The sequence below is a fragment of the Arctopsyche grandis genome, chromosome 13 (assembly GCF_051622035.1).
Source record: "Arctopsyche grandis isolate Sample6627 chromosome 13, ASM5162203v2, whole genome shotgun sequence".
In the NCBI taxonomy this organism is placed as follows: domain Eukaryota; kingdom Metazoa; phylum Arthropoda; class Insecta; order Trichoptera; family Hydropsychidae; genus Arctopsyche; species Arctopsyche grandis.
Genome location: NC_135367.1, coordinates 1370986 through 1392042, shown reverse-complemented (window position 1 = coordinate 1392042; position 21057 = coordinate 1370986). Strand labels below are relative to the sequence as shown.

The following is a 21057-nucleotide window of genomic DNA, read 5'->3' as shown; positions in this document are numbered from 1 at the left end:
TGAGAAACGTTTCTTGAAATGGTTGACAATTACTGAAAACATAGATGAATAAAATTATCCCATAAAAATACTATTAAACTTAATAAAAGTGTGAAAAACCATCTTAAAATCAGTCGAAAATTATTGAAAACACAAAAATATGTATTCATCAAAAATTTTTATTGGAGAATCTCTGGTACTACAAACCGTTTGAGAATAACTGGAATTTAATAAACGGACGGAAATCTGTGAAATCATTTGAATTTGTAAAGTAACATTATTTGGAAATTAACTTTAGTATAAAAACATATTAATAAAATAAAAGTTTCAGAGCCACTGACATTAACATATTGACTATTTCTCATAAAAGTTAACAATACTAGAAAATTTCACAATTCGATAAAAACCACGATATAACAGAATAAAAGTGTAAAAGTATTTGAGAAACCTTCGTAAAATCATTTGAGAGCCGTTGGAATGCAGCAAATTCCAAAAACATATATGAAATTCATCTTGATTTTTAAATAAAAGTAATAATTATGAAAAGTTTGAGAATCACTTAATGAATAATGGAAAAGTATTATTTAATCGACGAAAAGTGTGAAAAATATTTGAGAGCCACTGTTTGAAATAAATTTAAAGAAATATACAAAATTTATTTTCAATTTCGAATTAATTTCACGAATTTAAAGACGTATTATTTAAACAAGAAAAATTATTAGAAATGAAATATAACATTTCTGGATTGAATTGAATTGAATTCATTTTTATGTATATGTTTTTGATTTTGGCCATTCTCTGATTTTTCAGTTCATTTAGATAATATTAATTATTCATGAGTAAATAAACATTAAATATTGACGGAAAAATTAAATATATTTTGAGAAGTTGTTGCATATTATGTATTTATTCAAACATTTGGATAAATTCAAAATTCAAAAAGTACATTTAATGATTATTTCAAAATACATTTTTTTCAAATAATACAAAAAAACTGCAGTCGATCAAATAATCGAATCATATGGAATGACATGTGGAACTGCACCACTTCTCGTTCTGCTCAGACTTGTTGAAGCGTTCCAAGATTTGTTCGTCTCGTCGTATTCCCAAACATCACTTGTAAATCCACCTGAAAATCAAAACAATAAATTAATTCTACATTCGAGACCCATAAATCCAAATTAAGTTGTAAAAAAACTCACCCATGCTAAACAGTTTATTTTGGAAACAGCCGAGACTGATTCCAAATTCAGCTTGCGGTAGTTTGGTGAATGCAGTCCACACATTTGCATTCGGATCGTAATGCTCCACACTGTCTAAACGTGAAGAAGTTTCCCAATCATGTCCACCAGCGACATAAAGTTTTCCTTGGAATGCTACGCTCTAAAATGGTGAAATGAAAATTTAGTTCATTTTATTTTGAAGAGTTGTATTTTATTTTGGAGAGTTGTCAATAAAATTAATTGATGTTCACCGAATGACTATCTCTTCTCTGAATCATCTGAGCGCGGTAAGTCCAAGAATTGGTCTCCACTGAATACATCTGCACTTTATTCGTGGATATATATTCACTTGTTTCCCCGCCTGTTATGTATATTTTATCGGCGATGACAGAAGCACTATGCCAAGTAACTGCCTCCAACAATGGAGCGATGATCTCCCAATCCCCAGTGTTGCTGCTCCACCTAATCGAAATCAATAATCGTCAACTTCTCTTTCAATCGATCTGATGAAATGATTGCAATTTAATCACCTTTCCACTGAAGATAAACGGCCATGATTATCTCTACCACCAATGGCGTAAACATCCGTGGATGAACCGCGCCGAAGTGTCACTGCTGATAAATCACTACGAGCTTGATTTAATGGCTTCAATGGCTTTTTCTTACCGCTTTTCAAATCGATGTATTCCACCTGAAAACAAATAAATTGGTTATATTCCGATTTCTCTAAGCAGGTACTTCGCAACACCGGAAAACGTTACTGAAGTAAATGTATCCCATAAAGAATTCTTTCCGCCGATGATAAGGATCCAATCTCCCAAGAGGACAGACGCAAAATCTGATTTATTTATTCCAATATTTTTGGATAGAGTCCAACTGTTCTTTAATCCGTCAAATATATCGATGGTGTTTGCCGTCTGAAAACACGTTATGCAATAAAATAATTAATTTACAATCCAATCAAAATATTATACTTGTGATACAAAACTCACATCTAAATCAGTCCCCCCAACCAGTGCCATTTTATATCCTTTTATTTTTCTACGAGGGGTCTCTCTTGGGACGAAAGATTTATCATTCTTGTTTTTAATTTCTTTTCTAATAGTGGTCAAACACTCTGCACATGAATGACAGAACGTCATTACTTCGTCCACAATAAACTGAAATATAACAAATTATTCGAATGATTTTTATCACTAAACTGCAACATTCATTTAATTTGAAATACCTCCATGGAGAGTAAGGATAACCTCACGAATCTCATCAGCTGTGCCAAATCACTTTTACGGTTTGCATCATCATGATTTACCCACAATTTCACCGCATTGAATACACTTTCTTCGGAAGGCACGTCCAAATCATTCGATTTCAAGATTTCCATCAAGTTGAAGAGCGGCAGATTGAGAAAACCTTGAGTTTTGTGCAGCTGAAACAGAAGTGGAATTGAAAAATATTTAAGTGACATATTTTTTTATATAATCCAACACTCACCGTCTCGAAGTTTTCCGAAGTCAAATCCATTGCCTTTTTTAATAATTCGGAATCTCCCGTTGATTCCAAAACTTTCAAACAGTTTGAGAGATCGACTGTTTTAAATTGCTCTGGAATTTTCACTTTCAGTCGTTTGGCTAGCTCCATTAATTTTTCGACGTGTTTTTCGTCTATACCTAAAATTATATTTCACATTATTACATTTGAAAATAATTGATTACTTTTGATGTTTATGAACTCTTACTTATTTCTCCAGTGTAACAATACTTCAGGGTTGCTTCGATGACTTCGTCGTCATACTCTGAAAAGATGTCCTCCACGTAACCTTCGTTTGTCCCAAAGAATTCGCTGCACGTCGCTAACACGATCAAGTGCGCGTAGAATCTGCAATTAAGAAAATATATAATTAAACTGTGAAACAATTTGGATTTTAAATATTTTTGGATTTGAATTAAGATACATTCGGTCTCGAACATCAAATCCGGTGTCGTAACTCTTATTTCGTTTCATGGCAGCATACAAATATGCCACACGTTTTGCAGCATAATTGGACTTCGGCTTCACTACGAACATCTTGTTTCTGATTTTTTCCTAGATTTCTCCTGAAAAACAAAGTTGAAAATTAGACAATATAACTATAAGTGCTAAGCATTATAAAGTTGGACTTACCAATTGGAAAGATTAGCAGCGAATGATGTGGAGCACTGGCGTTCTGCGTATTTATCTCGATAGATAAGGATATCTCAACCCTTTCGTTGCATTGAAACGTATATTAATTGTTTAGGTACTGAAGTTAATTATTTCTCATAAATGCCATAGTGCCATGGCAGATGACCAACATACGGGGAATATATAATTGAACTTAAGTTTAGATCAGGGCTATGGAGTCGGATCAGAATTTACCGACTTCGACGTTTTGCTATGATTCGACTCGGACTCGAATTATTATACATAGTATAGTATAATCGACTTTTCTTGCCAACGTATAAAATTATTAAAAATGAAAATAATTGCGATATTTATAATATAAGAAAAAAAAATGGAATTAAATTGCCATTTACCCAATTTATCGAATTATTAGTAGTGAAATAGGTATAAATAAAGAGTAAGTACATTCATAGTGTATGGATAAGAATTTCATACACAAAACATATCAATTTAATAAAAAATGTGAGTAAAAATTGAAATAAAAATAAATATTAAAGCACATCAAAATACGTGCAAGTCAACGATTTTATTTTTAAGGTAATTCAAATAAGGTTAAAATAAACAAAGTAACGTTTAGTTATTTTATTTATTCATAATCATTGAGAAGATCGAATTTATTTTTCCCTCTCAATTTTGTAATAAACGTAATCTTTAAATAAACAAAAATATTTAATAGTGATATTGTGTCTGGATAGGTATTTGGATTTTGATTTATGAAATTTCAATGATTAAATTGTAAAAGCGATATTCACATTTTTTGCAGTAATAAAAATAGTTTTTGGAGTTTTTTGAAACGAACTTACAGGTAAAGGGCTAGCACTTGATTATTTACGCGGATATGACATTATACCACAGAAAAACATGTTTTTACAATAATAACGAAAAACCGCATGGAAATAACCACTCATCCGATATTAAAATAATCGTCTTCTCACAGATAAAACACATTTTGAAATTAAAAATAAGATCATCGATAATAGAATTCGATGAACTACTGAAATCCGCCGTGCATATTTTGCACTCAAACGGAGTACTTCCGAATTAACCAAAATTTAAAGGAAGCAATCAATAAGAATTTTTTAATAACGGAAAAATGTATTTTCTTCAAGATAATTTCAACAATAGTGGAAAAACCGCACAAAAAAACAACTGACTATTGAAAATAAAAGAACGATTGCTGATACTGGTTTAAATTCTTATCTATTATATTATACTAAATGCACTTCTTCAACGCTAACTCGTTTTATTTTCGTTTATAAACACGAAAATTCGAATTCGTGATTTTAAATCGATCCATGGGTTTTAAATAGTGTTTGTTAACAGTCACTGAATTATATACTATTGTAGGATATTAATATAAAATGATTATAATTATGTGGCTTATGCCGAACAGTTGGTATTATACACATATGTATTAATGTTAAGGTTGGTACTCCCGAACCTTGTCCGGGAGCGACAGTAGGAGTCGCGCCTTGACGCGATCGGGTGCGTACGCGCATCGAGTATTGTTCTCAAAATAAACGTATAAGATTGAATTGAGATCGCTTTTACTTGTCTCTCTCTCCTGCAATTCTCCCCACTACCCAGCGGACTTCCTATACTATTGTTACGTACGCAGCGGATTGAGCGAATTGCACTTAGACCAACGGATATCTGTTATCGGGTTAACTAAGTGCTCGCACTTACTTCCAAGGATTATATCTGGACTCTAAGTGCATTTAGGCTAAACAATGACCGTTATTAGTTATTTCTCAGAATTGGTACGGGGAGACCCAATGTCGTGGAAACACATATCCGAATACGTGACTGTACAACAGGTAAACAGATTAGGCGTCCTGAGAGATCTACCCTTTATAAGGCGGTACGTAGGCGATATCATGTCATTCTGGACTGAGCACTGTCAGTACGTATATCTCCTGAATCATCAATAAATGCTGTGAAACGACTGTTGGCCTTTTACTTGGATCCTCCTGACCCCTACGTAACACTATCATGTTGGCATATATTTTCAAAATTTTAAATTGAGCGGAAGTGCTACCTCCTCTTTTAGGTCTTCTGTTTTTTATAAGTTTTTGGATTCAATTGTCTAATAAGCCGTTCAACAGTTTGGGATGAATCGTAAATGCTCTGATAGTATTCTACTAGTATAATATTCTTTAAATATTATTGTTGTGATGTGCTAAATTATAGGCAGTGGTGTTAAACTTAATCTCAAAATTAAAAATGCCCAAATTCTGCGATTAAAACTATTATTAAAATCAAGAGTATATTTTATCAAGAGTATCCTTGCTTGATAGTGATCGATAACGAATATGGGATACACCGTTATCGATCACTGTCAAGCAAGGATACAATTTTACCGAAAATGGTCCAAAGGGTCGTTTTGGTATAGATCACTGTCAAGCAAGGATAAATACTACCATACAATTTCAACGACATAGGTCGTAAGTGTCATTTTGAGCCGCGTGCCGCGTGCCATGCATGCGTGCCATGAACGTCAGATTTTTTCTATATGTTTAAAACTATCTAAAAAAACCCACGTGCCACATGCACCGCTGTGTAATTTCGCCCCCAGTGTGCGTGAGCTTTTGAGCTGAGGCGCCTGGTGGCGACTAGCGGAAACTAATGTTGCATCTCACTCTCACTACTATGTGTGTTGTGAGATGTGAGATGGCATGCCCCCTGGACAGAAATCAAAAAAGGTTACTAATATATGTGATCGGAAGCACTCTGGTGTTAAACGCTTTTCTCCATGAACGTTTTGTCGCGACACCTCCTGGGATATATGATATGTGATATAGTTGTTGGCCATCTAAATTAAAACAAAACATTGTCACTAACTGTTTATATTTACAATATTGTTGCATAGGATCGGGTTCAGGATTCAAATGAAAGCCCAAAGTCACTTCACAGAATTTATTCAATGATTCGGGAAGTCCACATGGAGCCACCGCTCACTCAAGAATATCTGATCTACCGTGTTTACCTTCTTATAAAGGACAAGTTGCACAGCACAGCTTTTCCGATCTGTTAGTGTGTTTATTGTCTAGGAACGTAAGGGTCCACCCTGGCGAGTCTATTGTTTACGCACGAACACGCCCAGGTATGTGAGAACTCCAGCGTATCATTTATTCGGGCACTTACTGAGTCCCTCATGTTCCCATGTTACAATACAACACAGTGGCGTCGCTAGGGGTGGTGTCACCTGGTGCGGTAAAACCATTTTTTCTCCCCCCCCCCCCTCCCTTTCGACTTCTCTTTAGAATTTCTCTGAGTTCTTTCCAGCAGAGAGATGCTAGCCCAATTACCATCACGGAGACCATCGACTACGATAGTAGCACCATTGGGGTAGCTCCACACCACACAGCCTCTTCACTGATCTTCATCACGCCGCGGACTTGCTTACATATAACTTTTTAATTTGTGTATCAATTTCTTTCCGAAACCACCCGTTGACACAACACTAGTTATTAATATTTGTTAATTGTTATGATTTACAAGAGAGAAGCGCCAAAAGAGAAGCTTAGTTCACACGTTGTTTCTGGATTGCATCTTCCTCTGACTGAATTAGTTAACCTTCTTACCTTTAGTATACTGATTTCTCGGGAATTCGAACAAAAGCCAATTATAGCTCATATTTGATGCTATATATAGGTGCACCAGACGGATTTCGCGGTAGCTGTATAGATACATAAAGCTGTATATATACAGAAATTGCAATGAGGCGTGTAGCTGCTCGAGGACCGTCATACAACGAATATGTCGAATTAGCGTTTTTCAATTTGAACAATTTAATGTGAACCCAAAAATGGTGTCACCTGGTGCAGACCGCACTCCCCGCACGGATCTAGCGACGCTAACAGAACGCTTAACAGAAGCATCGCAATATTTAATGTTGTGGGATTCTTTGTAAAGATGTTTGATAGGAAAAAAGTAAAACGCATCTTATACGATAAGTTATATTTTATTTTATTTTATTTTTATTACATCAATTAATCATGCACACTCATCTAACAGATTGCTCCAAAGCGACGAATGTGCTAAACAGATTAAGACACAAGAAATTATACATATTTAATCCATAATTATTACATAAATCGAAACCATACATGACATCTATGGTCAGACATTGCAAAAATCGTATACAATACGATCAATAAACATCATATACAATACGTCAATGATATTTTCATGTAAAAATACGAATTTATATATAGGTACAATAAACATCCACAGAGACATCTATGGAGAGAAACCTGAGATATAACAAAATACGACGACGACCGGAAGACACCGTGGGGGACCCCAGCGTCTCCGCCCTCCAGCCGGCCAACTACAGCCCCTGGCGTCGGAACACGGCTATTGCGCGTGCCTTGGACCGACAATCGCACAAATGTGTATATCCTTGAAGAAATAAAAGTCAAGGATAGACCGTCAACAATATGCCTGAAACGTATATTGCATTTGTTCGGCCACATTGCACGAAGAGGTGAGGAGAGTTTTGGTTGGTAGCGGTTGGTTGTGGTTGGTGGCGTCGAAAGCAAAAGAGCCAGAGGCAGATCTCCCGTATCCCCCTGGATTGACCAAGTATCTGCAGCGACGGCCGCTTCCATGGTAGCAAGTCTTCGCCTGGCCGTATTCAGAACTGAACGGAGACAGCTGGTTGACTGGACATCATAGTCACGATCCTCATTGATGAGGGATCCGACAGCGATATATGTAAAAATAAAAATAAATAAATAACATACCAATCATACTGTAGCGTATGCTAAAAGGAGCCGCCGTTATAATTGGGTTTCGAGGATTATCTCCAGGCTAAGTGCAAGTAGGCTAAGCAATGACCACTGAATTGGCTTAGTAACGGCACCCTGTCTCTTCTCAGAACTGACAGCGATAGCGTGGGACTGAATGTCGTGGGAATGCATATCTAGTACGTGACTAAACAATGAGGAAGTAACCGGACGTCGAAGATGCCCTGAGCGACCTGTCCTTTATAAGGAGGTACATACTTTGACCGGGTCTACCTCACGGGCCCGAAAACGCAAATTTCGGAAGGCAAAGATTGAAAATCGAAAGATCTTAAGTCAAAAGATAAAAAAGGGTGCATGGTAAACGGTACATACTCACTTAATTTGCGCGAGCAGGATACAACAGGAACAAGAGGAACAGACTTTTCCTCCCGTATTCTGCGCGCGCACATTAATACGGGAGGAAAAGCCTGTTCCTCTTGTTCCTGTTGTATCCTGCTCGCGCAAATTGAGTATGTACGTGAGTATGTACCGTTTACCAGGTACCCTTTTTTTTGATCTTTCGACTTAAGATCTTTCGATTTTTGATCTTTGCCTTCCGATATTTGCGTTTTCGGGCGTTTCACATTCAGGCCCGTCACGGAGACTGACTGAGACCATAACAAGAAATTCTGGACGGAGCACGGGAAGTGCGTGGATCTCCTTAATCTCCAATAAATGCTGTGAAGCGACTTTGGCCATTTACTTGGATCCTCCACCTACCCCTACGAAACAATACCAACACTACATCATGTACCACCAGTGGCGGCTCGTCTATATGGGCTGCGGGGCTACAGTCCTCCCAGTATAGTAGATATGCATGCTATTTTTGTTTGCATTTGATCACCGGCATGGGCGCCTGCAGGTGGGGGCAAGGGGGGGGGGGGGGGGCATTTGCCCCCCCCCTGGATTGATTGAAAATAGTCAAATAATGTTACTTTTATTTTAAATCACTTCGTGTTAGCATAAAGAAAGTGTGGAGAGACAGAACGTTGGCTAGCCTGGAGCAACATCTTTGTCTTCCTTGTTACTTTTAGGCGTCATGGATATCCGGAAATTTTTAAAACCTCTCAGACAGCCACAGCAATCACATCCACAGTAAAAAACGGAAAACGGATGCTGTTGCTTGTTCATCTGCAGCAGCAACGCTATCACAAGAACCAGACCCAGACAAGCTTGAAAGTGGAGATACTAGGTTTACCTATGACATTGGACTCTATGTAAAATCTACTACGAAGATTCCTATCGATCTTAAGCTTAAGTATCGTTTGCTAACTGATCCATACAAGCCTCACCCGTCATATGATTTTGAAGGCGACATGTCAGGAAGTGGAAAACGTTGTTTCAGGGAATCTTGACTAACCCAGTATACTCCATGGTTATCATATCCACCTAGGTTAAAAGGTGCTTTTTGCATTTTCTCTGTTTTATTTCCGCAACCAGTTCAAAGAGAAATTCAAGGTGCCTTCATTACTACTCCTTGTACAAAGTACAAAGATTTTAATGAATGTGCCAGAAACCATACCAGCTCAGCATGGCATCGTGGGTCTCAACAAGATGCTGAACACTTTGCGTCAACCATTAGAGATCCAAATAAGAATATTATTTGTCAGATAGATAATTCTGTAAAAAGAACTATTGAAGAAAACAGAAAGAAAATTTAACTACATTAAAACATTATTCTCCAACCCCATGTCTTCTCGCTTGTTAGAAGTAAGCTAGAGTATAATGCGATATTGTGGAATCCGCATGAAGCAAATTACTATTGTGACGAACGTATTTACGCGCGCGTGATGCAAAGGGCGTTATACGTCGTTATTCTTCCAAGGGTCGGGTTATGTAGAAACGTGGACTAACCTTGGGATAGTTATATATATATATATATATATATATATATATATATATATATATATATATATATATATATATATATATATATATATATATAACTATATATATATATATATATATATATATATATATATATATATATATATATATATATATATATATATATATATATATATATATAGATATATATATATATATATATATATATATATATATATATATATATATATATATATATATATATATATATATATATATATGGTCCGAGTCCGACTGTCACCGTGTCCGCGCGCGTTTCTCTCGCTCTCACTTTGCATTTCGAAATACTCGGACTCCCCACCCATCTATCACTACAAAACTAACCGTCTACTCACTTATTTAACTAATTGCATCCTAGTATAATTTAAGTGTAAAAATAAACAGATGATCGGCCATTAACAGCGTTTTTTAATATCAGTGATTGCGTAAAATTTTGTGTTAATTTTGTGTCAGTTACAAAAGCGTATACGAACGAGATACATCTCCCTACCTGAATACAAAAAAAAAATAAGGGTCCCTGCTCGTCAGCCAAAATTTGGTCCCACAGAAGCAATAAATCTTCCACATAATTGCTTTCAGACAAAAATTTTTAACGAACTTTACTTAATAGAATAATAGCAAACAGAAACGGTGTTTCCCAACTGTCTAATAGTTCTTTTTCATATTTAATTTATATTAAAGTAATTCGTGTAATTTTATATTCTTTACTAAATTTATTATTAAAATATATAATTGCAAACCGCACTCACACATATATAAATCCGTTGTCTCCAAAGAGGCGTCTCACGATAAAGATCTGTAAAGAAAGTAGTATAACAATTGCTAATCTATTATTATCATAACTAACTACTTTCACTTACAAAGTAACCCTGTTAAATGGCATGTAATAACTCATAAGTGATCCAAGTGATACCTAGGATGACTATCAGACAAAGCTGACCACAGAGAAGAGTCTATGGCGGTAAGAACTCACTCCTTGAATGGAAATCTCTCTCAAGTACCGCCTTTTTCTCAACACATCTTGGATAAATGCGAGAAAAATAATATCCAAACCTCCAACAAGGCAAGAGTGACGATGGATGATAGCTTAGCTAATAGAAACCTGTATTTAGCCACGTACAATGTAAGAACGTTATCGAGTGAAGGAAGTGAGCTTGCATTAGAGAATGAATTAGAAAGTATCAAATGGGATTTAGTAGGACTTAGCGAAGTAAGACGAAAACAGGAAAACCAAATAATCCTAAAAAGTGGTAACTGTCTCTACTGGAGAGGGCTACCAAATGGTAGAATAGGAGGAGTAGGGTTTCTTATCAATAAGAGAATAGAAAGAAATATTATAGAAATAAGCGACATATCGGAACGTATATGCTATGTAGTATTAAGAATCTCGAGCAGGTACACTTGTCAAATCTTCCAAGTGTACGCCCCCACATCTAGCCACCCAGACGAGGAAATAGAAGACTTCTACGAAAAACTACAGGGCGCATACGATAATAGCCGCCACCACTTAAAAATAATCATGGGCGACTTTAACGCAAAAATAGGACAAAAGGCAAACACAGAAAGAGCAGTAGGCAATTTTGGTACCGGCCAAAGAAACGACAGAGGCGATCGCCTCATAGAATTCGCAGAACACAACAGGCTCTTTATCACTAATTCATTTTTCAGGAAAAACGCAAACAATAAGTGGACTTGGGAGAGTCCTAAAGGAGACAGGAACGAAATAGATTTCATCCTAACAAATACCCTGCACTCCGTTAAAGACGTTAGTGTTTTAAGTAAAGTAGATATAGGTAGCGATCACAGATTAGTCCGGGCCAAGATGGCCATTAATATAAATTGCGAACGTAGGAAACTAATAAAAGGATGCAGTAGCTCTCCAGACTTCGCTCAACTAAGGTCTAGGAAAAAGGAATTCGAACTCGAACTTGGAAATAGATACGAGAAATTAAACCCAGAAGCAGACATCGAGGAATTGAACACTGTAATTAGTTCGGTTCTAACCTCAACAGGTAAGAAATTAGGTGGATTCAGGAAACAGATTAAATTAAGCAAAATTTCAGCGGAAACAAAAAACCTAATTAAGCATAAAAGGAGTTTAGATAGGGATAATAATAAGCAAGAATACAATCTAGTAAATAAGGAAATTAAAAAGAGAATAGTCAGGGATGTCAGGGATTTTAACAGCAAGTTAATAGAAAGTACCATTAAGAATAACCGTAGCCTGAAAAAGTGCAAACAGGATCTTTTCTTAGGCAAAAACCAATTGATCGCAATCAGATCAGAGAGCGGAGTAATAATTAGGAATAGAGAAGAAATCATAGACAGAGTTTACACGTTCTATGCAAAACTATACGAGAACGACAACGGCCAATCCCCCGCTCTGGAATCGACAAACGGCCAAAGGGTTCCTGCAGTATTGCCTAGCGAAGTAGAGGCCGCGCTAAAAACTGCAAAGAACGGTAAAACCCCAGGGGAAGATAATATTCCCATTGACTTACTAAAATGTGGCGGCTCCCCCCTAAATAATATCTTAGCTAGGCTTTTCAGCAAATGCATCCAGAACCAAGCTATACCAGAAGGATGGAATAACGCAACCATCATCTTAATACACAAAAAAGGTGATAAAAGCGATATCAAGAACTACCGACCCATTAGTTTACTTTCAGCGGTCTACAAGCTCTTCACGAAGGTTATTACAGAAAGGCTGAAGAATATACTCGACGAGAACCAACCTATAGAACAGGCAGGATTTAGGGCAAATTTCAGTACAATGGACCACCTCCAAGTAGTTGGCGAACTAATCGAAAGCGCCAACGAATATCAACGGCCATTGTGCCTAGGTTTCGTCGATTATGAGAAAGCCTTCGATACAGTGAGCCACAATGCAGTATTTAACGCTCTACAAACACAGGGAGTACCGGAACCCTATGTGGGGCTGTTAGCTGCAATATATAAGAATGCCACAGCTTCGGTTAAAATTTTTTCAGGTTCAGATAGATTTAGCATAAGAAAAGGAGTAAGACAAGGAGATACAATCTCGCCCAAGTTATTCAATGCGGTGCTTGAGGGAGTTTTCAGGAACTTGGAATGGGACAAAGCCGGAGTAAGCATCAACGGTCGCTTCTTGAGTCACCTTCGGTTCGCAGACGATATAGTTTTAATAGCTCGTGATTCAGCTGACCTACTTAACAGACTAACACAGCTGGACAGGGAAAGTAGAAAAGTAGGATTAAAAATTAACGTAGATAAGACCAAACTAATGTTCAATAGGTATTGCATGCCTGATAGCATCCCATTAGATGATAAACCAGTAGAAGTAGTAAATAATTATTTATATTTAGGTCAAATAATTGACATGTCTGGTAATAAAGATGAAGAGATAAAGAGACGTATGAAATTAGGATGGAGTGCATTTGGACGGATGAATGCTGTTTTTAAATCAAAAATGCCACTCTGCCTGAAGAAAAAGATCTTTGATCAATGCGTTTTGCCAGTGATGACGTATGGATGTGAAACTTGGACACTGAACACCAAGATGCTACATAAAATCCAATGCACTCAAAGAAGTATGGAGCGCTGTATGCTTGGCATAACGAGAAAAGACAGAAAGCGGAACACGTGGGTGAGAAGTATGACAAGAGTAGTGGACATAGTGGATAGAGTGAAGAGATTGAAATGGCAATGGGCGGGTCACGTAGCTAGGAGGATGGACGAAAGGTGGACAAAAGAATTGCTTGAATGGTACCCGAGAGAATGCAAAAGGGTAAAAGGAAGACCGCAAGGAAGATGGGTGAACGAAATTAGGAAAATGTGCGGGGTGAGATGGATGAGTGTTGCGCAAAACAGAGACGGGTGGAAGCGTGTTGGAGAGGCCTTCATCCAGCAGTGGATGGCGAGTGGCTGTAAATGATGATGATGATGATATATATATATATATATATATATATATATATATATATATATATATATATATATATATATATATATATATATATATGTATATAGTCGGGGAGGTTCCTGACTGCAAGTCTTCTTCGTTGATAACAGCTTCCTCGTCGTCTCACGGCTGAGGTATCTCCGGAAACAGCGTGAGGAATGCAGGGGAAGTTGTGCTGGAACTCAGGGGAGGGAGTGATGCTACACTTGACCTCGCAGCGGTTCTTCAGCACTGATGGTGATGGATCTCTGGGCCCCGTCTTCCCCTGGAGACGTGCACAGGAGAGATCTTTCTTCGGCGGCGGTTGGCGGGTAAGAGAGCGCGCTCCACATGCGCGCGCGCCTATAAGACTTTTCCCTGGGTGGCCAATCGAAATAAAGGGCGAGTGTTGCCCTATGGGACGATGGGAAAACGTCGCGTTACACTCTGTTATTATCAAAAAAGTGCAAAAAGCATTTCTTCGTTTTCTATATAAGAAAGAGTTTGGGTATTACCCATATCTCTATCCTACTCATTTCCTTTTGGGCATGCTTGGGTATAATTCCCTTGAACTTCGGAGAAACTTCTCGTTAATTCGTTTCGTTCTCCAGCTACTGCGTGGTAATACGTCATGCCCATTGTTGCTGGAACAATTGGGACTTTATGTACCTAATAATTATATGCGTGGTAGATATCATAATTTAATGGTTGTACCTTCTGCTCGCACAGTTCTTTTTCGAATTGCTCCTATACCTAGAGCTATTCGACTTATCAATGAAATCGTTGCTGCCATCCCTGAATGTGATGTTTTCCACCTTGGGGAGCGTAGATTATCGGATATTATTTTAACATATTTATCTGGTAACCTGCGCTCATCATTACTTTCTTAATTTGAATGTGATGTATGAGAGGAATCTTAATCTACTCTCTTCCATTTGGGCCTCGCTGTGATTTTATTTTTTATTCATATTTTGTTCGATTTATTTTACTTTTTCTTTCTCCTTTGTACATTTTTATGTACTATTTTAATTGTATTATTATTTTCCTTTTGTTACTTTTTTATTATTATTTTATTTTACCATGTTTTCTGCTTTCTAATTTTTCTGTTTTTTACTAATTTGACTTGTATTTATTGTATCTTTGTTAAATGTAGGCCATTGTGGCGCATTAGGTTCTTTCTGTAATGCCACAATGGTCCAAAACTATTAATAAAAAAAATTACTAAAAATATTTTGCCCCCCCTTCGAAAATTTTCTGTGGGCGCTCATGATCACCATGGTATAGTCAACGAACTACTACAGCCCGAGACATCTCTGCAGCCCCCCCCCCCCCCATATGAATTCTCACGAGTCGCCACTGCGTACCACTCATAACAATCCTACAGTATTTATCTCAACACTATGCAATTTGGCATATTATTACTGGTACTAGATTTGCACAAAACTTTGAAAATAACCCGTATCTGATTTCAAAAAGATGTTTATAAGATAATAAAAAAAAGCAAATGAAGATGGTCGTAAAGAGTGGTGCTAGGTGGTGTGTGTAATGCGACTGGCTCGGTGCGGCACGACATGCCCGCGTCCTCTGACAGCCGACTTTACATACAGCCGGAGTGACCACGGCTCCAGCTCTTCACCGTCTCCACGTCATCGAGGGTTCAGCTCGACGATCACGAGTTTGCGTCCAAGTGGCGAAGATGTCGGTGGAGGTGACGACGGGCTCGTGCGTGTCTCTGCGCGCGCAGCTCGACTCGGCTCGTCTCGGTCTGCAGCGGCTCGAGAGAGACATTCGCCGACAGCACCACAACAACAAGAGATTCCACACCGCTGACAGGTGACACCTCTCACCTCTCACTCCCGAAACCCCTCACCTATCGAATAACCTCAAATCCCCCGACCCATGTTTATGCACTGGTGTAATTGCAGCCGCTTCAAGTGACAGTTGGATCACTCCTAATCTGCCTGATGGTGGCCATACTCGATTTTCAATTGATTGACTGCTTATTATCTATTATCTTTTTTCATTAAATATTTCATCGGTTTAAATAGCCTTAATTTTTATTTTATTTTATTATACATCAATTAATCAAGCACACTCGTGTCTAACAGATTGCTCCAAAGCGACGAGTGTGCTAAACAGATAAAGAATGGAAAAAAGTACATGAAAATACAAGTAAAACAAATACATAAATGGAAGAAAAGAAATAAATAAACATGACATAAAAATTCGTAACTGATCAACTCAACCGTTCTAGTTGGTAATTTCGCTGATGATACGGCAATATTGACTGAGAGTGCCGAAGACCTACAATCGTTATTGATCGCAATTGATAATTCATGTCAAAAATGGGGTCTGTCTATTAATATCAACAAGACAAAATCAATGGTAATATGTAAAGAAAAGACGGATCCATTAAACCTGAGTGTGCGCGGACAAATGATTGAACAGGTCGAACAATACAAATACCTAGAAGCAATGATCAATACGGAAGTCAGTTCCGAAATGGAGATAAGAAGAAGGATCGAAATAGCAAGAAATGCCTTCGGCAGCATGAAAAATGTTTTATGTTGTCGAAGGTTATCTATGAAATTGCGTTTAAGAGTCCTGCTCTCCTATGTTTGGTCGGTGTTGCTGTACGGATGCGAAACGTGGACGCTGTTAGTGGCATCCATGAACAGGATAGAGTCCTTTGAAATGTGGTGTTACCGGAGGATGCTAAAGATCTCGTGGAAGGAGCATGTAAGAAACGAAACAGTCCTCCAGCTTCTTCATAAAAAGAGAGACACGGTGAAGCGCCGTAAGATGGAATACTTTGGCCACATTATTCGCGGCCCCAAATATCGCCTTCTACAAACAATCATAGAAGGGAAAATAGAAGGCAAACGGTGGCTTGGGAGAAAGAAGCTCTCTTGGCTCCGGAACATCAGGTCATGGATGGGACTCGGTCTCGAAAAGCTATTTCGGCTTGCCCATGATAGGGAAGAATTCGCACCGGCCATAAACGATGTCTGCCCATGGTAGTCGCCTACATCTGAATACGGATTCGGCATTAGAAGAAGAAGAAGAAGTTCTAATTGGTCGCGACTTCCGTAACTTAGGAAGTGGTGCAGAGAATGACGAGAGATGTGACAAATGTCAATGGCACCATCCGGTGAATTTAAGAAACGTAGGCCACGAGGAATGGGAGAATTACTATAAGCCACAGTTCTAGCCAGAGGAGTGTGAAATGGCGGGTCCATACCACACTCTCCGGAGCATGAAGGCTCAACTCGGCCAGCATAGACGGACAGGAGATGAAGCCTCTAAATATGGAAAACAAGAACTTGATGAGGGCAACACTCCTCCTGTGTTCGAGAGAAGTGTAGCCGACCATATCCATGACGAATTGTGAAGGAAATAGCAATATGGGTAAATCCCATATTGCTCCTTATAAAGCAGTCGAAGAAAGTGTCTTTGGATTCAAGTTCAAGTTTGATAGATAGAGATTTAGTGGATGTATACTAATGTTGTACAAATAAAGTTTTCATATAGACTAATAATTCGCAGTAATTTTGCAGCGTCCAGTTTCCAGTTAAACTTTAACGTATGGTGTAACTTTTGCTTATGTGAAAAATCTATTTGGGGGATTGAAAAGTAATCGAAATCATTCGACGAGCTCTTTCGCAGTCAGTTTGTGTTGAGACACGGTTCGGTTATCACTTCTAAAACAAAAATTCTACCTGAGGAAGACTGTCGAGACTGATAATAGAGGAAGGGCATTTGCGTCATTTTATGTTGTTTATTTTAGACCGAACAATGAAGGCAAACGAAGCGGTGAAAAGAATCACTGATACTTACTCACGGGGATATTCTGAAACTAAATTAGTGTCATCGGTGGTATATACAATTTAAAAATGGGAATAGGGACATCAAGGAGATTGCACGAAGAGCTCAAAAATTAGTTGGTGATATCCTGACGTAAAAATAAATAGTATAAAATTTAACAATAATATTATATGTACTATTGGATTCAAATTAGAATAATATATTAACGAAAATAAATAGATTTTTCAGAAATAGCTAACTGAGCCGAAATTGCAAATTGTTTTTGGTTCAATGAGTAATTTTTTAAGTGGTTTGGTTCAATTCAAAACCGTTTGGATATATTCTATTATTCGTTTCTGATGAAATGCATTTTTTTAATTTTCAGGCCTTTAGAACGTGGATTTCAAGGTTCACCTAATAATGTACGCGGAGGTCCTCGATTAGGCAAAGGCAACTTTTACCAAGACTCACCGAACAATCAGAGAAATTTCAACAACGACGATAGACTAGGAAAAAAGAGACCTCAAGAAACCAAAACAGTTTTCAGCAGGTGTTTATTGATGAAATTTTGAACTCGAATACATTTACAATGGGAATGTTTAATGATTTGATTAATTTTTGTTACAGATTATCGGCGAGACCGAGTGGAGATAGTGATATCGAAGACGAAACAAATTTCAATAAGAAACCTCGCCTGTCTTCACAAGTTATTCGAGACTTGCCGACGAAGCAGGAAGTGCTGAAAGCTCAGAGCGGCGATGAAGAATCCAAGGCTAGAAATAGACGCATGTTCGGATCTCTGTTGGGCACGTTGCAAAAATTCAAACAGGAAGCCATCGTGTTACAGAATAAAGAAGACAAGAAAGCGCAAGTAGAGAAGAGAATCGAAGAGCAGGCGAAACAGGAAAAGGAGAATCAAAAAAAGGAGAGACAGAATCTTTTCGCCGAGAGAGAGATTAAGAAAGCGACCATCAAAGCGTTGGAGGCCAAGATGGTGAGGATGCGTGAATTCGAAAAGTGGGAAGTGGCGCACACAACGATGCTTAACTTTATTCAAACTAAGGGTAAACCGCATATTTTTTGGAAACCTAAAAAAATGACTGAACGAGCCGAAGAAAAATTAAATATTAGTAAAAAGAATTTAGAAAGTATGTTGCGTTCGATTTGTATATATTTTATATATTGTTTATTGTTTATTTGAATTTGTGTCGCTTTTAGAAATCATCGAAAAGAAACAACAAGATGTTACGTCCGAGTTGAACGCTATCGAACAAAGATGTTTGCGGAATATGAGATTACCGCCCGGTTCACAGTTTAGGCCGACTTCGCTCATCTCGCAGACGTCCATCATGAGCCAAGACGACATCATGGACGTCGACGACCAATTGGAGAACCAAGAAAACGACGAAAACATCGATCGGGTGAGCAATTCAAGTTTGACCGTCAAACAGGAGAAGGACGATTCGGAAGGAAAACCCGTCACGGTGAAAAGTGAGGCGATACAGGTCAAACAGGAGAAGCAAGTCAACGCGACGGAGAGAAAGATAGAAAACGGAAAAGCGACTGTCGGCGAGAGGTGGAACCGAGAAGAGTCTGATTCGTCTTCAGACGAGAACTCCGTCGAAAACGGTAACATTTCATAACCCGTATCATATTCAATTTTCATTGCCTGTACTAATTTGCTTTTGTTTCCGTAGCCGAAGAAGCGAAAGATCATTCCATGGATGAATCGTCTCAGCACGTGCAAGACAACGCCGGTGAAGATCCGGGCGAAGTGCCCGCCGAAGCTGAAAAGCAGCCGGAAGTCGAGGAGAACGAATGCGAAGTGTCGTCGTCTGCCGTAGACACGGATCACAACGTAGAGATGTGATAGTTGTTAAAAGCGTGTATATATTTTCATGTGCGCATGTAATAGTGATGTTACATCAAATTCTAATGCAAAATAAAAATGTTTGGCGAACGAAATACATATGAATAAATTGTGTGAATTTAAATGCATATAAATAATATAATATAAGGAAACTTCTAGTAGTCATTTCTTAACTTCGTGAAAAGTTCTGAAAGACCGATCTTTTTCCGATGATAGTTTTAAACATCGCCGAGATAATGTTGATAGATATATTATATTATAATTTTGTTTGCGAGTTGATTTTGTAAAATGTACATTTTTTTGCCTTTTGTAAACCGAAGTTCAAAAATAAAAATATACCAATAACACACGACCTTTTATTAATATTTGTGCAAAATTTAGGATCGAATCAAGTACTGTATGTTGTTTTTTTCTAGCTTCAAACAGCGTCAGGGATCAGCATAAGATTAGTCAATCATCATTGAGCTTCTTCACTGATCTCATCATCTACGATACATCTTCATGTAATTACACATATGTACTTGGTATTCAAATCTAGTTCATATAGTGAACTAAACCAGGATTGCTTATGAGGCAGCCTTAGGATTCATAGGCATAACAAACTTCTCTTTATCTAAGAATTAAAAGGGACACATCTTATTCACAAGTATATCATTTTTCTTATTATTTTAAATGGTTAAACAGTTCGATGAATTAAACTATGTAGGATTGCCTGATTTGGTCAAAATACCCTCATTCGAACTTGGGCAAAGACACATCAACTCACTCCAAATACGCAATCACAAGTACATGGACCCCCCCCCCCCCATCGGAGACGATGATCTCACTACATACCTACGCACCAAACAAACCTTGAGGCACAGGTACACTAAGGATATCCTCGACCCTGTAGGAATCTTCCAGAATATGATCTCACCAGCCAAGCTACGCGTTGCACAATCAAATAGTATATAAACAGGCGCATCATCCCCAAGTGCTAGTGAGATTCAGGAGCTCAGCCCGCTCACTCCTCCGAGCCGGGGTGGCCTCATGTTGAGGACTTTAAGGGTCAAATTCCTTGACCTTTAAAGCGGGCTTAGTAAGATAAATTGATGATAGCCCATCGCCAACCCTCAGCTCTTGCAGTTCGGAAGCAGACGGATGCTTAAAATCGCCATCCAGGGGATTTTAAGTTAAGTTAGGGATTTTAACATCCGTCTCCAACAACACTTGTTGTTATTTTTATGTATTTGGATAAAGGTAGAGTTCATCCATCCATCTATGTGTATGAAGTCTTTTAGAAACTGAAAAATCAGGAGTGGAAATACATTGTCAACAGTGTCAAGGTTACTATGAGGGGAGCTCCAAGTCAAATCGTGAGGTTTTTAGCATCCTGGCACCGGAATC

General features: G+C 38.0%; 2 protein-coding genes across 2 annotated transcripts; one reads left to right on the top strand and one right to left on the bottom strand.

Annotated features, from left to right (window-relative positions):
• Positions 1–838: 838 nt before the first annotated feature.
• LOC143921294 (kelch-like protein diablo) lies at positions 839–3296 on the bottom strand. The gene is made up of 8 exons (XM_077444540.1): positions 3154–3296; positions 2938–3077; positions 2694–2869; positions 2431–2628; positions 1964–2362; positions 1733–1893; positions 1600–1664; positions 839–1035 (listed from the first exon to the last, which is right to left on the bottom strand). Exons 1-5 carry the CDS (start codon positions 3264–3266, stop codon positions 2171–2173), a joined length of 819 nt encoding a protein of 272 aa, XP_077300666.1. The 5' UTR covers positions 3267–3296; the 3' UTR covers positions 839–1035; positions 1600–1664; positions 1733–1893; positions 1964–2170.
• Positions 3297–15503: 12207 nt separating this feature from the next.
• Pnn (desmosome associated protein-like protein pinnin) lies at positions 15504–20022 on the top strand. The gene is made up of 5 exons (XM_077443678.1): positions 15504–15830; positions 18187–18351; positions 18429–18949; positions 19020–19430; positions 19499–20022. Exons 1-5 carry the CDS (start codon positions 15694–15696, stop codon positions 19669–19671), a joined length of 1407 nt encoding a protein of 468 aa, XP_077299804.1. The 5' UTR covers positions 15504–15693; the 3' UTR covers positions 19672–20022.
• The last annotated feature ends 1035 nt before the right edge of the window (positions 20023–21057 follow it).